Here is a 19,323-nt window from a genome sequence, read left to right as displayed (position 1 = left end):
CCTGGGGGGCAGAGACCACGGTCACAGCCAGGCATCCCTGGCCTGCCTGGCCTGCCCAGCCCAGCCCAGCCCAGCCCCCCTTGTCTGAGGTGGGGGCCACAGCAGGAGCTCCAGCTGATGGGTGCCAGTGGGAAGTATGACTGTCCTCCTGGTCTGGGATGCTGGGGAGTGGGAGGCAGTATGGGCCTGACTCTCCGTTGCTGCCTGCTGGGACCCCGGAGTCAGCACTTGGGGCAGAGGAATCCTGGAAAGCGGGGAATGCAGAGTTGATTTGTTAATCACAGGGTCGAGCGCCTTGAACGTCTGCAGCCTGGTTTTGACATCTGTGGAACAGCCATGAGAACATGTGCCACTGCAGGCTGAGCAGGGGTCTGAGGTTGGGGGCCTGCCCAGTGTAGGGAGCATGTCATGTCCACTGACCTGTGCCCACTGAACCACCGGGCCACCTGCCTTTCTCTCCTATTTTGTCCAAGACACAGTTTCTCTTCTTACAGAAATGCATATATCATATTATTTTTTTAGATTTTCTTTATTTGGGATCCCTGGGTGGCGCAGTGGTTTAGCGCCTGCCTTTGGCCCAGGGCGCGATCCTGGAGACCCGGGATCGAATCCCACGTCGGGCTCCCGGTGCATGGAGCCTGCTTCTCCCTCTGCCTGTGTCTCTGCCTCTCTCTCTCTCTCACTGTGTGCCTATCATAAATAAATAAAAAAATAGATTTTATTATTTATGTGTGAGAGAGAAAAAGTAAGAGAGAATGAGAGGAGGGAGAGGGGCAGAGGGAGATCCCAGGACCCCAGGACCCCCTGAGCCAAAGGCGGATGCTTCACCGACTGAGCCACCCAGGGTTAGAGCCACAGGATGGAACTGTAAACTGTAAATGAGGCTCCCTCTGTGTCTGTACCATACCCCATGCATCTGGGGGCCTGAGATGTGCAGGTCACCCTTGCAGTCCTTGGGGGCTATGTCTCAGAGTTTCGGAGCAAGATAATTACTGGATTATTATAATTTCTTGGAAACTATGAAGCACAAAGCTGTGCCTCTGAGGGCTCTGGCCACCTGCCCCACATTTGCCTCTTGAATGGCTGCGCTGTGGGGGATGAAAGGGACCCCACCCCTTCTGATCTTTCAGGTATTGTGGTCCCCCCAAGGAAGAGCATCTCGTCCAGGGTCAGTGGAAGAGCTGGGACAACAGCCCAGCTGTGTGTCTCCCCAGCTGGGCCTCACCACCCCAGGAGGGCCACTGTTATTGCCCCTCCTTGCAGATAGGGAGAAGCTGTTGGCAGAGGGACTGGGCGGGGTCTGAGGCTTTCCTCCTCATGACAGGTGACAGCGAGCCTCCCTTGGCAGTCACACTGCCCCCAGCCGAGTGTCAAGGCCCCAACCCTGGCTCAGGTGGCCACTGCAAATGCATATCTGTCCCGCATCTGTCCTGCATCCTCTCTGCTCAGCACCCAGCATGGGGTCAGGTAGGGGGCTGGCTAGCTGAATGCCGTGGAACCGGGGAGAAGATGATTCTTTCACGGGAACTGGACACTTTCTCCGTGGGGATGAACAGGACACAGCTCCTGTACTCATGACCTCCCCCCCCCCCATGCCCTAACCCTCCTACAATGCCATCCAGGGCAAGGACGGACCCCACACTCCAGGAAGGAGCTAGCAGCTACTTGCTGCACCCAGATATGCTGCTTCTCAGGGCCTCCCAGTCCTGCCTGGACCTGGTCCTTCTGCTAAAGTTCTTGCTACTAGAAGTTGCTGGTCGGGCACCTGGGTGGCTCAGTTGGTGAAGCACCTGACTACAGCTCAGGTCATGATCCTAGGGTCCTGGCATCAGGCCCCACATCAGGCTCCCTGCTCTGTGGGGTCTGCTTCTCTCTCTCTCTCTCTCTCTTTTTTTTTAAAGATTTATTTGTTTATTCATTCAGAGAGAGCGAAGCAGAGACACAGGCAGAGGGAGAATCAGGCCCCATGCAGGAAGCCTGATGGGGGACTCGATCCCGGGTCTCCAGGATCACACCTCAGGCTGCAGGTGGCACTAAACAGCTGCGCCACCAGGGCTGCCCTGCTTCTCTCTCTTCCTCTGCCTCCCACTCCACCTGCTTGTGCGCTCTTGTCTCTTCCATTCTTTGTCAAATAAATGAATAAAATCTTTAAAAAAAAGTTGCTGGTGATATATCTAAGGGGATGAGAAATAACAGTGTCACTGGGAAACTGGATCTCTTGAGGAAACTGCAGACTTCTGGATGCTGAGGAAACCTCAGGGTTTTCTGTAAGCAGGATGAGTCAGAGGCTCATTTCCCTCTGTAGCACCCTGCTCCCCCATCTGCCACCCTCCCAGCAGAGTCTGGCATGGCTGCCCTGGGAGCCATGCCACGCACATTTCCAGGGGGGACTGGGAAGGGGAGCACTGAGTAGGGGGACAGGGGACAGCTCTGGATATCCGCAGCATCCTGGAGTATCACCACTGGTGTCTACATACCCAAGAGTTAGCCCAAAGGACCCAGAAATCCTGTCTGTCCAGATTTTTTCTATCCCGAAGTGCTGCATGACGCCCTTATAACCATCATCTGGGCTTTGGGCCAGCTGTTCCTGTAACGTTTTGTCCACCCAGCTTTCTTTCCCTTGTTCATTTAGAAACAACCTGTGGCATGCCAAGGACATAAAGATAATTTATGGGGATTCTGAGGCTGCATTAGGGTGTGGTGGCAGGCTGCTGACTCAGGCTCTGCGGGAGTGGATGGGTCTGGCTCTGGGAGGAAGCGGCTCAGAGCTTTCTCTCCAGAGCCACGCCCTGGTATTAAGATGTGAGAAGCTGTACCTCCAGGGCACCTGTTCCCCAAAAGTGAGTGGATGGGCTCCCCCCGGGGATCCAAACCAGCCTGTGGGCACTCTCCTCTAGGGGACAATCCCCAGGGGTCCAGGAGGCCTGAGGCTGGCACAAGGCCTTCCCTCTGCCCACCCCGAGCCCCATTCTTCCTGGAGCTGCAGGGGCCGAGCTGGAGGGGCCTGGAAGTAGGAGTGCCCCTCTCTCGGACCCCACTGACCTGCCTCTTTCTCTTCACCTGTTACCCTCCATGTACTGTTGGGGGCAGGGGGAGGGTGTCAAATGTCCCTTGGCTGTGGCCTGTGGGGTCTGTAGCTAGTTGTCCCCACCCCTCCTTCAGCACCATCTGGGCTGTCCCTGCAAAGGCAGGCCCACTCACTCTGGCCCTCGTGGCCATGAGTACCAGGGCTGGTGGCCACGGTGGAATCAAAGCAAGAGCTGGGCTGGGGACAGTGGGGGGAAGGAGATAGGGGGAGGTGGTTGTGGGGGGAAGAGGTCAAGCAAATGGGCCTCAGAGCCACCCGTAGTCTCAGAGCTCCCAGAGTGGGCAGTACCACCCATGTCCTTAGCGGGCTCGTCAGAGAGTGGACGGGACCCCTGCTTCCTGGCACTCACTCAACAGCATGGGCCTGCTTCCCACTGTTCCTTGAAAACTGCACCCCCATCCTCCCCCTGGATCCCTCCTCTCCATCCCCCTGGCCTTGGCCTCAGCCCCTCCTGGGCATCTGCAGCCTCAGACAGCCCTTAGCTGGCATTGTGTCTGTCCCAGGGAAGACCTGCTCACCTTTCCAGAAGTCCCCCAAGAAGAAAACACAAACTGTCTGTACTCGTTTATTTCAAGGGATGGCGCACAGACACGCCCCCCACACTGGGGGCAGGGAACAAGACCGTGGCTACGGACTGGAAAGTGGGACCGTCAGTTCTGATGGCACTGCCACCGCGTAGTTTAAGGCTCTGTGTGTCTACACACGCAGATGCTCATGCACACACGTGCACGCACACGCACACACAGGTGGCACTGGACACAGAAAAAGAGGCAAGACGCCAGACGCTGCTTGCAGCCTGCCTAAAATATTGCAATTGCGTTTATTAAAAAAGTGTAAAACGGGAAGACTGTGCATCCGTCCGAGCAAAGTGGCAAACTTGGGCTTCCCTGACTCAGGGAACACCAGTGCCGGCGAAGCCGACCCCACGCACCACTGCCCACACACACACACCTGCGCTCAGGTGTGCCTGCCCACCCCCCCACCCCCCGCCACGCCCAGGCTGTGTGAGGTGGGATGGGTTCCACTGGTATGTATCGTGGGGATCCTGTCCATACAGCACAAAAACAGACTAAAATCCAAATGCTCTCTCTAGAGTAGCTCCAGTCTGCCCCAGATACCACTGGAGGCCTCTCGTGGCACGACTCCAGCAATGCACGCCGGGTGTCAGGATGGACAGCCCCGGGCATCGGGATGGAGGAGGCTCTGGGAACCTCTGGGACTCCTGGCTTGCTCTGCAAAAGCTCCCTACTCACCCCGGCTGGGGAGTGACCAAGCAAAGTCTGGGCAGGCCCCTCACCCCCGCCTCCGTCCATCACGCGGGACAAGTAGAAGCTGACCAGGAAAGAGCAGGCGAGTTGGCCAGGGGGTGTGAGGCATGACGAAAGCTGCATTTGGCTTTAGCATTAAGGCCGGCGCTGGGCGGAGGGGTCCCACAGGAGAGGGACCTCCTCCCCTGGAGGAGCCCCGGGTGGCCCTCTGGGGCTCCCCTGCCGTCCTCCTGCAGCCCCTCTGTCCACAGCGGCCACGCTTGCCGGCTCTCGCTGCCTCCCCGGGCTGGCTTAAAGTGCTAGGTGCCTGGGAGGGAGGGCTGGGGCTGGCCGAGTTCTGCAGGCGCTGCCCGTGCTGCCCACAAAGGGCTCTTATTTGAAGATGTAGTTAATGAGCAGCTGACACGCCAGGAACACACAGAGCAGGAACCAGGAGCGGGGGCTCTGCAGGAGGCCTGGGGCTGCTACCTGCCTGGCCCTCGCCGTGGAGCTCAGCATGGCCGAGAGGTGCCTGCAAGGACAGGGGAGGATGGCGGCTGAGCCAGGGTGGGCCCAGAGGGAGTGCATCCCTACCCTTGGCGGACCGTTATGGCAGGGGCCCCAGGGCACGGTGGATGCCCCGGGCACACATTCCAGGGAGAGGGAGTCACGGCTGGGGGAGCTGGGCCTCTTGCAGCCTCTTTCCCATTCTTGCCGTGACAGGCTGAGCTGCACCACCCCGCCCCAAAAGTCATATGTCCGAGGAGTCCTGAGCCCCAGTACCTCAGATGGGACTCTATTTGGAGATGGGGGGTCTTTCAAGAAGTGATTCAGTTGAAACGAGGTCATCGCAGTGGGCTCTAATCCAGTATGACCAGTGTCCTTATAAGGACATAAAGGGCACAGACACACATGGAGGGACGACCCCCTGAGGACCCAGGGAGAGCACGGCCGTCCACACACATGCAGAGAGGCCTCAGGAGGACCCTGCCTGCCCGTGCCTGGACCTCGGGCTTCCAGCCTCCAGGATGGGGGACAGCGAGCATCTGTGGTTTAAGTCCCATCCGTGGGACTGTGTCACGGCCACCCCAGGGCACTCATATCATCACCTGGGACTCAGCCACGGTTGTGTCTGCAGACACTTCTGGCTCTTCTGACCACCTGTTTCCTAGCCAGCCTCCTCTGGTGCCAGGTGACTGACTCAGTCTGACCTACCCCAGGCTCCTCCAGCCCACGTACGGACTTTTCAGGAGCTACCAAGCATCGCCAGCTAATCCTGTTCAAGTAGGACTCCCTACAGCATGCCCCTCCCCACCCCACCCCTGCCCAGGGCAGAGCTGGGCACTCTCTTCCCATCCTCATGCCACAAGGCCCTCTGCAAATCCTGATGGGTCTAGCTCTGAGTAACACTGCAGGTCCATGGCCAGCCGGCCTTGGCTGCACCGCTGGCTCTCCTGCCCTCTCCGACATGGCACCCCAGCCGGGTCCCTGGGAGCGAGGCCTACCTGTGCAGCTCCTGCTGGGCCTCCCGGATGGACACGATGGCCTCGTGCAGTGCCTGCAGCCGCCGCGCCTCCTTCCCACACCGAGGGCAGGGGCTCTCGCTGCCTGGGATGTCCGGCCACAGGTCACGGGACACAAGGGACAGGGGATGGAGGGAGAATCAAAGGCGAGCTGGCATGTTCAGGGAGCCGGCACGTAGGGTCCCGGGGTCACGCCCAGCTCGGGCCCCTGCCCCACCTCTTGGGAGCCTTTGGGTGGAGCTAACAACACGGGGAGTCGAGGGGCAGGCACGGAGGGAACCCCCAAGCTCAGCTGGCCTGCACTCAGCCCTGGGAGACAGAAATGGCCAAAGCACAGCCTGTGTACTAGAAAAGCGTGGACAAAGTCAGGGAGGAGCAGGCATGCCCATGAGGGTGATGGGAAGTGGAATCAGAGGCTCATGCACGGGTCAATGCTGTCCAGCTCACACACAGCCCCTGCCAGCCAAGGGAGGCACCGAACCCTCGGAGTGCACTCCCCTGGTCTGCCCCTAGGCTCGGGAAGGCGTACTAGAGGACCCGAGGGAGGATGGGCAAGGTGGGCCATACACCTGACTCTTCCCACCCTGCAGAGTAGATGGCCCAGGAGGGCTCACCAGGAATGAAGTCACCGTCCTCCTCCTCCTCCTCCTCCTCATCTGAGAGCTCTGGGCAGGACTCAGGTGTGGAGCTGCTCTCGGTGACCTGGCTGTGACCAGAGGGCTGGTCGCTGGACTTGCGGAGCCGCCGCTCTGGGCCAGGACCCTAGAGAGAGATGGAGCCACTGCAGCTGGGAGCATACCCACGTCCCCTGTCCCCTGGCCTCGGGGACAGGGCAGCACGTTTATGTCAGGACGGCTCCAGGAGAGGGGGCTGTGCACAGTTCTGACTCGTGGGCCAGGACAGCTGGTCCTGCCTCGCTGTGCAAGCTGACAGCTAGGGCTCCCCCGATGTGGAGGGGACAGCTCCAGTGGGACCTCCAGGATTGGCTGACCCCCGATAATTCCCCAAAGTACAGGCCAACTGGAGAGGCAGAGGGGGACCCAAGGTGCATCTCGGTGGGTGCCTGGGTGGGGGCACCTGGCCTGAGGGGCTACCACAGGTGGGGAGGGTGGGGACATGTGGGCAGTGAGATACTGCAACCCTTGCTGGCTGGGAAATTGGGGCCACCAGGCAAGAAGGGCATGCCCGTCCTGCCCATGTAATCGCTCGTCTCCAGTCCTGCGCGTGGTAGGCAGCCACCACGGGCGCAGAGAACCTGCAGCACGTGGGGTGCTTGTCACACGGTGGCCTCCGTCCATGTGGCACCGTGCAGAACATGCCAGGCTTCCCTCACAAGCCGCACCCTGGTGTTTGTCTCAGGAGATCTTGGCATGCCTCCCGGAGCCTCCCTGCCTTCATTCCCTGCCTCTCCTTGGCACCTCTGTGCAGGTCGCTCCTCCTTTCGCCTGGGCAAGTCCCCAGGCTGCCCTGAGCCTCCACTCCCTCCTCTGCAGGCTGGCTCTGTGGGCTCATAACATTATGGAGGGTGGCTCTGGGGAGCAGTGGGCTGGGGGCTAGCATACCTCTACCCGGTGCCCTGCACGCAGGGGTGCCCCATGAACATAGCCTCCTGCAAATCCAGACATCTTGAGTGCCATGCAGGGCAGGGCAGGGGATGGGCTGGGGGCCAGAGGAGGCCCCTCTGGGAGGGGTGAGTGTGTTTGAGTGGGTGGGGGCGGGGAGGGTGGTAACAGAAGAGGGAGGGGCAGGCAGATGAGAGTGAGGGTGGGGGTCCAGCCTGACAGTCCCCTCCCGCTGTGGAGGTCCACCCCAGGCAGGGATGCTGGGGCTGCTGACCTGGTGCCTGGGCCCCGGGCTGCCCAGGAAGGCGGTCTGGTGGGCCATGGTCTCCCGCCGCATGGTGTACAAGACCCCGTCTTGCTCAAACTGGGCAATGTCCTTCAGGGGATCCCAGGGGCTACGGCTGGAGGGTCCAAAGGGCGTCCATCAGCAGGGCCAGTGGCCGTTGAGAGGAGGGTGCCCCATCTCAGCTTCCCAGCAGTGGCCAGAGCCCCCAGGGAGCGACCGTTGCCTACTCGTGTATGTAGGGCCCTGGGCAGTGGCCGGCCAGGGGAGAGCCCTCAGAAGCCTCCCTTGCCCCATCATGCACTCCTCCAGGTGGGCAGGAGCCCCCAGGCAGCTCCTGGGGCCCAGGGCTGGGCGGACCACCCACCACCCGCTGGCACTCACTCCTCATGTCGGTAGCACCACTCCTGGGTGGTGGGGTCCAGGTGGAACAGCTGTGGTTTCCAGGGCATGAGGTTCTGCTGGCGCTCGCGGGTCCGCTGCCGCTGTGCCTCCTCCAGTGAAAACTTCTCCTGGGTAGCCTTATGCTGGTCACCCTCGCTGATGGCCCTGGTGACGTGCTGCCAGAGCCTGCGAGCAGGGCACTTGCTCTGAGCGGGTGACCTGGACGGTCCCACTCCTGTGGCCTTGGAGGGGAGGCTTAGAGCAACGTCCACTTGCTTGCCCCCAGTGGCAGGGGGCTCGCTGTCTCTTGGGATGCCCGTGTGTCCTAGAGCGGCGTTGATTCACTGCGAGAGGGTCCTCCTGACCCCAAGCTCACACCTCCAGCCTGCAGGGCACTCCCTGTGGAGCTGCCAGGCACCTAGGCCTGCTCTTCCTGGGCGGGGGGCGGGGGGCGCAGCTCCTCTCAGCTGCCCCAGCAGGACGAGTCATCTGTCACAGGGGTGCGCTCTGGCCCCCTCCCTGCCAGGGGACTCCCGGGACGTGCTCGCAGCACGGAAACCCTGCCCGGCCACGCCAGGCCTGTGTCAGTGGGTCCCGCGGACGCCAACAGGCCTCACCTCTCTGATTCTAGCTCCGTCTGCTCCTCAAATAGCACAGTGCGCCGTTTCAGCCTCTGCCCGCGGACCTCCCCGCTCGGGTTCCAGAAGAGCTCCGTGCTTCCTCTGCCCTCCTCCTTGATAAACACTTCTCTGTCCTGTCCCAGACAGGGGCAGAGGGGTTGGCCCCATGGTTGTACCCGCAGCCCGCGGCCCCCCTGCACCTGCCCGACGGCGGCTTCTTACCCAGTGTCCGGTGAGACGTGCCAGGACTTCTTCTCCTGACATGATCTTCCCCGAGATCTGGTTGATGCTGGTGCTGCCCCCAAAGAAAGGCTGTGGGGGCACCCAAGACAGGGCTGCTGAGGGGCCAGCCGCCTCTCCAGGACCTTTGTGCCCCTCACTGAGCTGGGGGTGGGGGAGGCCCCTTCCTCACGAGGGTGCTGGCTCTCAGGCCCCAAGACGCGGGAGGCTGGCTTGGACAGGACCCAAAGCTGGAGGCGGCTACGCTCCCCCAATGCCTCTGCTTGAGCTCAAGGATGCAGGGGGCCTACCAGGCCTGTGCGCCCCACACGAGGAAAGGGTCTGTGCCTTTCCTGGCTGTGCTGTGTGGCCTGCGGGAACCCCTTGCCCTCTCTGGGCCCTGGCTGTGCTATGGAGATGCCAAGAGCTGTCCCCTCCTCTGTGCGCATATGCTCCAGAAACCACTCCTGGGGTGCAGAGGGGGCTTCCCCGTGGCTAGGGCCCACTTCTCTCCAGTACCCACCCACCCCCTTGGGGGCTGATGGTGCCTTGGCCTGAGTTACCTTGAGTTTGAATTCCAGCTCAGCTTGGAAGTTGTTCTTCTCACACTCGATGGTCACTCTACCGCCCAGCTCCATGGTCATGGTGCCATACAGGATTCCTGAAACACAGTCCCTGTCAGCCTCATCACCTGTCCCAGCCCAGCAATGCTGACCTCTGGCTGCTGGCAGCCCCTAGGAGGGTGAGAGGGATGGGGGAGGGGACAGGAGCCCCAGCGGGCAGAGTGTCAGGGAGGGAGAGGAGCTGGTGCGGGGGGAGTGTGCAGAACCCAGGGCCATGCCTGGCTCCCAGAGACCCTCTGTCCCCAGAGAGTCCCCCCAAGGGTTGCTCGGTCCAGGGAATGTCCTGGCCCTTGCCGGCTCCTTCCTCTAGGACTCTCTTCCCAGGCTCCCTGCTCATCAGCATCTGTCATTTGCTCTGCTGTTGGGGCCTGAACGTGGGGGCCTTGGTCTTCCCTGCTCACTGCTGTGCCCGGGACTGGCCTGGCGGACTTGTTTAGATTAATACATAGATTTCTCAATTAATGAATCTTCTGTTTCTGGACAGCTAACTAAAGAGAAGAGCTGTGTGTATTATCAGACACTTGGACGTGTGTGAAAAAATGAAAAGAAAAAAATAAAAGGACAAGCCAAGTGACACAGCAGAAGGGCTGGAAACACCCCGGGGTCCGCCAGTGCTTGGGCTGGGAGCCAGGGCGCTCCTGGATGCCCCTTGCCCTGGGGGCCGTCCTGGATGCTCCTCACCAAGTGGGAGGGGCTGCTGTGGGGCAGGACAGGGCATGCACCCAACTCTCCACTGCTGGGGTGGAGGGTGGGCGGGTCGCTGACAGAGATGCCGGCCTTCTCTGACTACACCTGCTTTTAAATTTTTGACTTTGGATCTAGGAAAATACTGCATTTCCCTAATTACAAACAAAAATGAAATAAAAAAGCAATCACTAAGGAGCAAAAGGAAAAGGAAACAAAAGCACGGGGGTGGGGAGAGGGGTGTCTGCCCCAAGGCAGTTGGAGAGGTCATTGCTGATGGGGACTTTCAAATCCCAGTAAGGCTCACTTAAGACAAAGTCTTCTTAAAATGAAAGCACAGGCTCTTTAAAGTGAAATGACCAGCCGGTGAGAGTCACTCGAAGCGCTGTACAGGGTGTGTGTGATGTAGGACCGGGAGAGAAACCACACCTGTGTGATTTACAAAAAGGGCCTTTCGGGGATCCCTGGGTGGCTCAGCGGTTTCGCGCTGCCTTCAGCCTGTGGCGTGATCCTGGAGACCCGGGATCGAGTCCCATGTCAGGCTCCTTGCATGGATCCTGCTTCTCCCTCTGCCTGTGTCTCTGCCTCTCTCTCTCTCTCTCTCTCTCTCTCTCTCTATGTCTATCATGAATTAAAAAAAAAAAAGGGGGCTTTCCCGCCTCCGGGAGGTGGGGGGAGGGTGTGTGTGTGGGTGATGGGTGGAGAGAGGCTGTTTCTGGCCAATGGGAATTACCAGGCACTGGGCTGACTTGAATCGGAAATGTGTAAACTCGTGATCTTCCTTTAAGAAGAAGGAAAAAAAAGGTGCTATGTTTTTTTTACTGGAAAGTGCCCGAAACAATAACAAAACCACTCCCAAGAAGCAGAACTGTCTTGTGATCTGTGACCCCTGAAAGCTGGTTCCTGACAGGAAGTGGTCACTTTGGAGTGAAATGCTAGCCTGCATCAGGAGGTCCATTCCCAGCTAGAAAGCCTAGGGGAACCCTCAACAAACAAGGACCAGAGCGTCCCCACGGAGGGCGAAGCCACCAGCCTGGGCTCCGCCCTCCCCGGGGGTGCTGGAGACAGGGGTGGGGGGTGGGCCCTCTCACCTTTGCAGTGGGCGTAGGGCATAGTGAGGGTATAATCCTCTGCCCGGTTCAGGAAGGTGAGCGTGGCCTTGCCGTCCAGCAGAGCTGACAGTGAGTTCCCTGCAGAGATGGGGGGTGGGACCAGTGAGTGGACACAGACCTTCAGAACTGGGGGAGCCCACCCTCTGTGTCGTGTGTTCTGAGCTCCTTTCCAGCAGGTGCAGACGGTCCTCGCTCCCTCCAGCAGTGACTGTGGGCAGCTGGACCTCTGGGACTTCACCTGCGGAGCACTTCCTCTCGGAGACTCAGATTCTGGGAAAGCCCCACCCAAGGTGCCCAGGGCACGTCTCCCAGGAAGTGAATGTGCCACGGACACCGAGCAGCAGGTAGCCCAATCCCCTGCTCTGATTTTGAACATCCCTGAGGTGGGGGCATGGACGGACAGGCAAAGAGCGGACAGTCTGGAGGGATGGGAGCACAGGGGCAGGGGCGGAAAGGGTGGGCCCAATCTGCACACCCTCTGCAGGCCGCTGGCACCTGTCCACCTGCGGATGTGATAGGCGAATAGAAGCAGATGCTTTCTGGGTGCCCACAGGGCCAGGCTCGAGGGTGGCACGGCCCAACACTGCAGCCATGGGAGTGTCCTACCCTGTGCTGACACAGTAGCCGATGGCCACGGTGGCAATGGAGTGCTTGTGATGTGTCCGGGCAACCAAGGAGCTGTGTTTCCAGTTTCACTTCATTTTGATCAATTTATAGGGAGATACTGCCCCAGACAGCTCAGCTCTAGGAGGCACCCGTGAGCGCGGGTTCTCGTCTGGGACCCTCACCGCATCCCCACAAGGGGTGCCCTCCCCACAGCTGAGGGGTGGAGGCCCGAGCATGGGCTCTGCCTGACTCCAGGGTCTGAGCCCTGCACCATCTGTGGGTCCCTGACCCAGAGAGGCAGGGAGGGAGATAAACCCGGTCACCAAATCCCAGGTGCTGCCCCGCCCCGCCTCCTCACCGTAAAACCGGGACTTGGCTGTGATGCTGCCACTAATGCAGAAGCCGTCCTTGCGGTTGCTGACGTGGAAGGCGGACACGGGTGGGTGGTGGGACACCTGCGGGCAGACAGGCACTGTGAAATGGCTCCCGGGAGGAGGGAGCCCGGCTTCCTGCCCCTGCCCCCTGCCCCCACCCTGGCCCCAGGAGTGCTGTGGGGCTGTTCCCAGCTCTCCCTCCTGCTGTGCAGGGAAGTGGAGACAGAGTCATGGGCCTGGTTGTGGTCTGGGGTCCCCGAATCCCTGCAGAGTGCCCTAGGGGAAGGGATGTGCAGCTCCCCACCCAAGGAAACACTTCTGCTGTCACGGTGCTGTGCTGTGTCTGCGCCTCCCAGGGGGAACCCCGATGGGATATGGGGGGCCACCGAGAATGGGCACAGGGGTCAGACGGTCCAGCCTGGATGTGGCCAGGGCCTTGCCTGCTCAGCTATGTAGAAGGTGTGGCTGTTGGTCTGGGGGTGGAACCAGCAGCAGCGGAAGGTCTCCCCCAGGATGGGGTTGTAGGGCTTCTTAATCCCCTGCAAGCAATGAATGAAAAGCTCGTGTGAGGAGCTGGGTGGGCCACAGACCCCAGTGGGATGGGGAGTGGACCGAGGGACAACTTGGGGAACTGCCCACTGCCCATACCCCCTGGTGCCCACAGCAGGGAGGTCTCTAGACGGGATGGCCTGGCAGGCCTGTGGCATGTGAGGATGCACCCCATGTCTGCTTTGGGGAGAACATGCTTTGCCCATGGTTTACATTCTGGGGGTGGGGGTGGGCTGCCTATGAGATGTCCTGCCCAGTTCTCGGCTCCGAGGGGGACCTGAGACCCTCACAAGATCATGCCATCCCTGGACTCTGGACAGAACTGGTACACAACCTGTTCAAAGTCCCCAGTGGCTTCTACTGACCCTTTAATAAAATCCCAAACCCCACAGCCCTGCTCCCCTGCCCACCTCTGCTTTAGCCACTCTCACCACCTTCCTGCTCCCCAAAGGGCCCAAGTCTATCCCCACTGCAGGGAACAAGCCCCCCCTCAGGAGAGCCCTCCTTCCGGGCTCAAATGTGGTCCAGCTCAGGCCCCCTGACCTGGTCTGAAGCAGCCAGTGGCCCCTCACACCACCAGCTGGACTGTCACTTCCAGGTGTGTGCGTGTACACGCCTCCCCCTTCAGGCTGGGCTCCCTGCCAGCAGTCAGTGTGTGCAGATGCCCTTGAGGACACCTGCCGCTGCCCTTCTGAGCCATGTCTGCACTCAGGCCTGCTGAGCCTGGGTCCCCAGGTGCACACGGTGGAGAAGTGGAAGCAGGGTGATGCTTTTACACTCACGTCCTGCGGTCAGGGGACAGGGTGGGGCTGCAGGACCCTCCTGTCTCTACCACCTCAGCAGCCCTTAGTTCTGGGTTCTCAGGAAGGTTTCCATGACTCTGAGACACACCATGAAAACCACAGGTCCCAGGGGCCCCTGAAGATGCAGGGTGGAGAGCCCCTTTCCCGGCACCGTTGCGTGTGGGAGCTGTTTCTTCAAGGTGTGCAGGGCCCTTCTGGGAATAAGGACCGCCCTTGTGAGCCTGGCCTGGCTAGGGGGCCTCCCTAGGTGGAAGTCAGGGCCCTGCCCCCATCTCCGAGCACCTGGGGCCACGGTGGAGACCATCGGGACCCTTCAAGGCCATGTGGACTCTCTGCGGGGCAGGTAGCTACGGGCCGGGTGGTTGGCACCCCACCTCCCCTCTGGAGCCTCTCACCTTGGGTTTCTTGTAGAAGCCGGACAGGTACCACTGCAGGACAAGCTTGATGCGGCTGTAGGCGTCTCCCTCGAGGGCAGCCCTGTGACAGGCCGGGAGAACCTCACTCCAGGCCGGGATCCTCGGTCCATGCTCTTCCCTCCCACCGTCTGTCCACTGGGCTGGGAACAGGCCACTGGGGCCCCTCTAGAAAGGGAGCCCTCACCCTCCCCCAGCCTCTCTGTGTGGGCTCCTGAGCCTACAGCTCTCTTTCTGGCCCCCACAGCCTGTAGGGTTCAGTTTGCAGGCACTAAAGCCATGGCCCTGAGCTCAGGACACTAGAAGGTGCTCGGGGCCGTCCCACACTCACCTGTGATGGCTGGGGCCTGGGCCTGACGTGCAGCTGCCCCCTCCTCCCTCTTGCCCCAGCTCCCTCTGGGACTGGTTTTGGAGACCAGGCCCTCCAAGGGGCTAAGCCAGTGGAGACAGTGGACTGAGCTTAGCCCGGGGCCCCAGGGCCCCTCCTGGAGACATCCACGGGGGGAGAGGCAGGGGCTATGGGAGGCTGGGGTCTCTGGGGGTGCATGGATGCATGGGAGCACCCCCCCCCCACTCACCTGGACAGCAGGTCGGCATGGTAGTAGTAGTCAGAGAGCTTGTCCAGGAAGGACCGTGGCTCTAGGACGAACGTTGGCAGCACCACACGGGACAGGTCCATGCCCGGCCGCAGTTGCCTCAGCAAAACCCACATCAGACTCTTGTTCTCCTCGGACACCGTCTCTACCTGGGACGCCTGGCCCAGCTGCAGGGAGAGGGGCTGCGGTCAGGTCCCCAGCCCCGTGCTGCCCCAGGGATCCACAAAGTGTAGGAGGCAGGCCAGCCACGGCAGGCTCCGGCTGGAGGAGGTGTGTTTCCTCGGCCTGGCCCCTGGGGCCCAGCCACCCTGCCCCGCCCCGTCTGACCCTGGCCGTCCCCAGCCCGTGTCCCACCTTGGCCCAGAGGGGCACCTGCAGGCTCCCATCTGCCTCTGCTCCTTGCCAACCTGGCCGACCTGGGCACTCCCTCGGTCTGTGCCACCACCCCGCCCATCCCGGCTGCTGAAACGCATCTGTGCATCGTGCCCAGCTCTGCGGCTGTGGCAGGATGCCCCTGGCAGCAGGTGCCACACGCACAGGGAGCCTCCCGCCCCTGCCCGCTGAATCTTCACGGCTGCCGGGTGACGCAGGTGATGCAGGGGCTCTGGGCCTGCGTCTCCCCTTAGAAAGGAGCACCCACTCGTTGATAAGTACCTTTCCTGATATGTCTGACCTTTATCACAGCTGCCCGCACATGCGTGGAGACAGACATGGGGCCTTGTCCCTCTGGGTCTGGGGCCCCACCTCCCACTCCCTGCCAACCAGCAAACCCCCAAAGCAGCAGAACCTCAGGGAGGGTCACAACAGCGTGGCCAGCTCCGTGGGGTCCTCACACGAAGGGGCCATACCGCGGGGACACTGGCCCTGGGGGAGTCCCAGCCAGCCTCGGGCAGAAGTCCAGCCCATCTTCCCTCGCTGGGGACCCTACCGGCTTCCTGCCATCGCTGCTCCCGCCTCAGGCTTGGCACATAACTGGACTTGGCCGCCTACCCTCTGAGCCCCCACGGAGCCCCAAGCTGGATTCGGGCGCAGTAGGCAGGGAGTGTCCCATGCTGCCAGCGTGCCCCTTCCTTCTCCCAGGACTTATTCTTTGCAGTGGCCCCTGGGCACCAGCACTGTGGTTGCCCCTGCTTTCCAGGGGGACAGGTGACTTGCCCAAGGTCACACAGCTGGTGGGATGTGAGCTCAGGGCTGTGTTTGGGGCCTCACGGCAGCCACCCCCAGGAAGCCAGGAGCCAGGTTGCCAGCAGCCCGTCCTGCATCAACAACCATCACCACCCTCCTGGGCCGCCTTACACAAGTTGCTTTGCCTCTCTGTGCTCTCACACCTGTCCTTGAGACCCCCTGCCAGGCCTCCCCAGGTTCCTCTGCGGAGCCGAGCCTTGTCTGTGCTCAGCCTCTGGAGAGTCCCTGGGGCTGCTCGCACTCTGCCCCGAGACCCTCACGTGCATCATCTCCCCCATTGTGGTCCTGTCCCTACTCCCAGCTACTACCTCACCAGTGCCATCCCAGCTGGACCGGAACCTGTCCGTCCACCTCCCATGTGTCCTGAACCCCGACTTGACCCTTGTCCGTGGCTCCCCGGGACCAAAGCACCCTTGTCTCCCTCCTGACAGCAGCTCTGTCCCAGGGACCAGGGGCTTCTACCTCCACCCCTTGGCATCCCAAAGGCCTCACCTGGACCCGGGGGGCCCCTGCCTAAACCCCCCAGTGGTTTCCCCAGCACCCTCAGCCGAGCCCTCGCCAGCCACCTGCTCTCTCGGGGTCGTGGATGTTTTGACCTTCTGCTCCCCAGCCCCTGGGGACAAGGGGCTGGCCAGGTACTGTGGCCTCTGCTTGCATCAGGGAGGTGGGTAAGGTGCAGGGTGACACCCCGGCTCTCTGGGGGGGGGGGGCAGGTTCTCACCTCCCCAAACTCCTCGTGGACCTGCTCCACGTACGTGGTCCTCCTTGGCAGGTGGCCCTCCAGGGTCTCTGAGTGGGCACCCCCACTCTCGTTGGTCTTCCCGCTGTGGTCCTGGGTCTCGTTATCTGACTCCTCAGCGTTCTCTCTCTCCGACTTGTCTGAGAACGCATCGTTCTCCAGGGAGGACCCGTTCAGCCTGGAAGGGAAGGTGGGCTGTGGGTCTGAGGTCTCAAAGGTGTGGCCCAGGACCCCCCCGCCCCTACTCTGCCCCTGGGCAGTGGAGGAGGCCTGCCTCCTGATCTGAAGTTCAAGGGGGCCAGGCTCCGTGGTGCTGGGCCCCCAACCCCTTTCCACATACAAGGAGACCCCACGTGTCACTCTCAGTGATAGCCAGGGTCCTGGGGTCCCCAGCAGGCAGGAGACCCAGGCTTCTGGGAGGGGCCAGCCCTCGCCCGCCGCACCCCTGCTCACGGGCACAGGTCCTGGTCATGGATGGCAGCCGAGGAGGGCAGTCCACAGAGCGAGGGGGGTGATGCGTCAGGTGAGGATCCAGGCTCCCCGTCTCGGCCCTGCTTGCACGTGCTGAGCCGCAGGAGGCTGGAGCAGCGCAGGGCCAGCTCCAGGGCGTCTAGCCAGCAGCGGCCTGTGGAGCGGCATGGGGTGAGCTCACTCCAAGCCCGGGAAGGCTCCCTCCTCTGCCAGGGACACCCCTGCCCCTTCCCTACCCTCCTGGAGGTCCTGCCCAAAGTGGGCAACGCTGCCGTGTAGGAATGCGTGGGTGCGAGTGGCAAGGGCTTACGTGGGCAGGGACAGAGGCCTAGCCAGTGTGCCCCCATCACAGAGAGATGTGTGCCGGAGGAAAGTGCCCTTCAGAGGATGCTCACAACACTTCCTCAAGGTCACATATCACTTAGCAAGAGCTCCACTTCCACCTGGACACCCGAGGCTTTTGCATAAGCGATAGGTTTCAGGGGGCACAGGGGGCTCCCGCTGGCCTGCGGCACAGGCCAGGAGGGCAGGTGGCAGACTGGAGAGGGTGCTGCTGACCGTGGCAAGCAGACTGGCAGACCAGGACAGGAGGACAGGGGGTGGATGTGGAGGCAGAGCCAGCCAAACCCCTTCAATCCCTGCTGCCTTCCTGGTGGAGGCTGCCAGTGGGTTACACCAGCACCACCTCCGTGGCCTGGGGGGTGTTAAGAGCTGTGGGGACACGTGTCCACCAAGGTGCCTCCCATGTCCTGCTGTGATTACTACCGGTGGGCCTTCCACTCACAAGCATGTTGCACATTACGTGTAATTCTGGGGGGTGTGGCTGGGGCCTGGCACGGGAGGCAAGGATTTGCAGGGTTGGTGGCCCTGGTTCTCAAGGGGACATCTGGGATCCCTAGAGGGTTTCACTGCAGGCTTGACTGGAGCCTGAGGGGCCAGCCTGGGCTGTGCATTCCTGGGGGCAGCTGAGGAGGTGACCAAAGCAGTCCCCGCAGGACACAGCCAGGACGCCCAGCACCGCTAAGCGGGGCAGGCTTTGTGGTTGCCACAGAGGACTAGACTCCCTGATTGCTATGCATCCTTCGAAGCCATTCCAAGACTCCTCCTCGTCCTCCAGGAAGGCCACTCTGATCCCCACAGGGGCCGTGGTCGCCCTTCCTCTCTGCTCACAGCCCCCTCGCTCATCAGGAACCCGGCTCATGCTTCAGTCCTATCGGCCTCGTCTGATAGCTTCTTGCGCCCCCACAACCCCAGCCCCAGACTGTGGGCTCCCCAAGAGCCGGAGTGGGGAAGAGGCGTCCGGCCACCAGGCGTGGAACCAGTGGCTGGGCTACCAGCCGCACTGACCCGGAGCAGCCACCGGAGGGCGCTCCAAACAGGTGCGCTGCCCTGGGGAGTCTGCGGACTGGGATTCCCATCCAGGCCGGCAGGTTCCGTCATACGTTAAATGAGGAAGATGACAGTGGAACCTACTGAGTCAGTGATGCCTGGTACGGGCTTCGCGCACAGTAGTTGCAATCCGGTGGCTTTAAATACGGTCATCGGATCGTCACAATGATTGGGGAGCCGGGCGCTGCTATTCGTGTTCTGTCTTGGGGAAACTGAGGCTCAGGGAGGGACAGGTAGTGGCAGGCCTGCGTGGCCCGAGCTCAGGCTTGTCTGGTGACGTGCTGTCTCCTTCCTGGGTGGCAGTGGAAAGGCCCAGATAGGGACCATGTGCACCTGGTTTGTAATTCCACCGGGGCACCCGCTGCATGTGGGGTCACCAGGGAGACTGCAGGGCAGGCAGGGACTCACCGTCCGACTCAGAGGCGGCCCTGAAGATCAGATAGCTGCTGGGGAGTGGCTGCGTGATGGAGCCCACACTCTCACCCTTGGGGCCCTGGAAAGAGAGAGACAATTGGGTGTCACTCGGGGGGACACCCAGGGACACGGGCAATCACACAGTCCCACGCTGACACACACACTCGGCTTCAGGACCCCCAGGCGGGGTCAGGCACCCGGCAGCAAGACAGGAGTCACTGATGAGCTGGGGGCGCCACCCTTGGCTCTCTAGCTCTCGAGCTCTCTGATTTAGGGTGGCCAGAATCGGCACACGCAAATTTAGGACGCCCAGATGAATTCAAGTCTTGAGAAATAGTAAAAGTCTTTACAGTAGAAATATGTCCCATGCGATATTTGGGACATCCTTATACAAAAACAAAAAACAAAAACCCTATTTGGTGTTTGTCTGAGATCCTAA

General features: G+C 61.2%; 1 protein-coding gene across 9 annotated transcripts in view; it reads right to left on the bottom strand.

Annotated features, from left to right (window-relative positions):
- Window positions 1-503: 503 nt before the first annotated feature.
- Window positions 504-19,323, bottom strand: part of OSBPL5 (oxysterol binding protein like 5) — an 80,062-nt gene continuing 61,242 nt past the window's right edge. For 3 of the 9 annotated variants that reach the window (XM_072758696.1, XM_072758704.1, XM_072758698.1), the window contains exons 7-22: window positions 18,879-18,963; window positions 17,064-17,235; window positions 16,593-16,788; window positions 14,669-14,853; window positions 14,073-14,154; window positions 12,766-12,864; window positions 12,310-12,406; window positions 11,325-11,423; window positions 9,490-9,587; window positions 8,930-9,019; window positions 8,705-8,841; window positions 8,088-8,273; window positions 7,695-7,821; window positions 6,473-6,620; window positions 5,841-5,943; window positions 504-690 (exon numbers count right to left, since the gene is read on the bottom strand). In XM_072758696.1, the coding sequence (XP_072614797.1) occupies window positions 519-690; window positions 5,841-5,943; window positions 6,473-6,620; window positions 7,695-7,821; window positions 8,088-8,273; window positions 8,705-8,841; window positions 8,930-9,019; window positions 9,490-9,587; window positions 11,325-11,423; window positions 12,310-12,406; window positions 12,766-12,864; window positions 14,073-14,154; window positions 14,669-14,853; window positions 16,593-16,788; window positions 17,064-17,235; window positions 18,879-18,963 (2,076 nt within the window). In that variant the 3' untranslated portion in view covers window positions 504-518. Of the gene's footprint in view, window positions 691-3,877; window positions 4,868-5,840; window positions 5,944-6,472; window positions 6,621-7,694; window positions 7,822-8,087; window positions 8,274-8,704; window positions 8,842-8,929; window positions 9,020-9,489; window positions 9,588-11,324; window positions 11,424-12,309; window positions 12,407-12,765; window positions 12,865-14,072; window positions 14,155-14,668; window positions 14,854-16,592; window positions 16,789-17,063; window positions 17,236-18,878; window positions 18,964-19,323 lie in introns of those variants that run through there. The other 6 variants (XM_072758697.1, XM_072758699.1, XM_072758700.1 and 3 more) reach the window with 2 other exon arrangements.

The sequence above is a fragment of the Vulpes vulpes genome, chromosome 5 (assembly GCF_048418805.1).
Source record: "Vulpes vulpes isolate BD-2025 chromosome 5, VulVul3, whole genome shotgun sequence".
In the NCBI taxonomy this organism is placed as follows: domain Eukaryota; kingdom Metazoa; phylum Chordata; class Mammalia; order Carnivora; family Canidae; genus Vulpes; species Vulpes vulpes.
The sequence above is the reverse complement of the archived record's forward strand: the minus strand, read 5'-3'. Positions and strand labels throughout refer to the sequence as shown.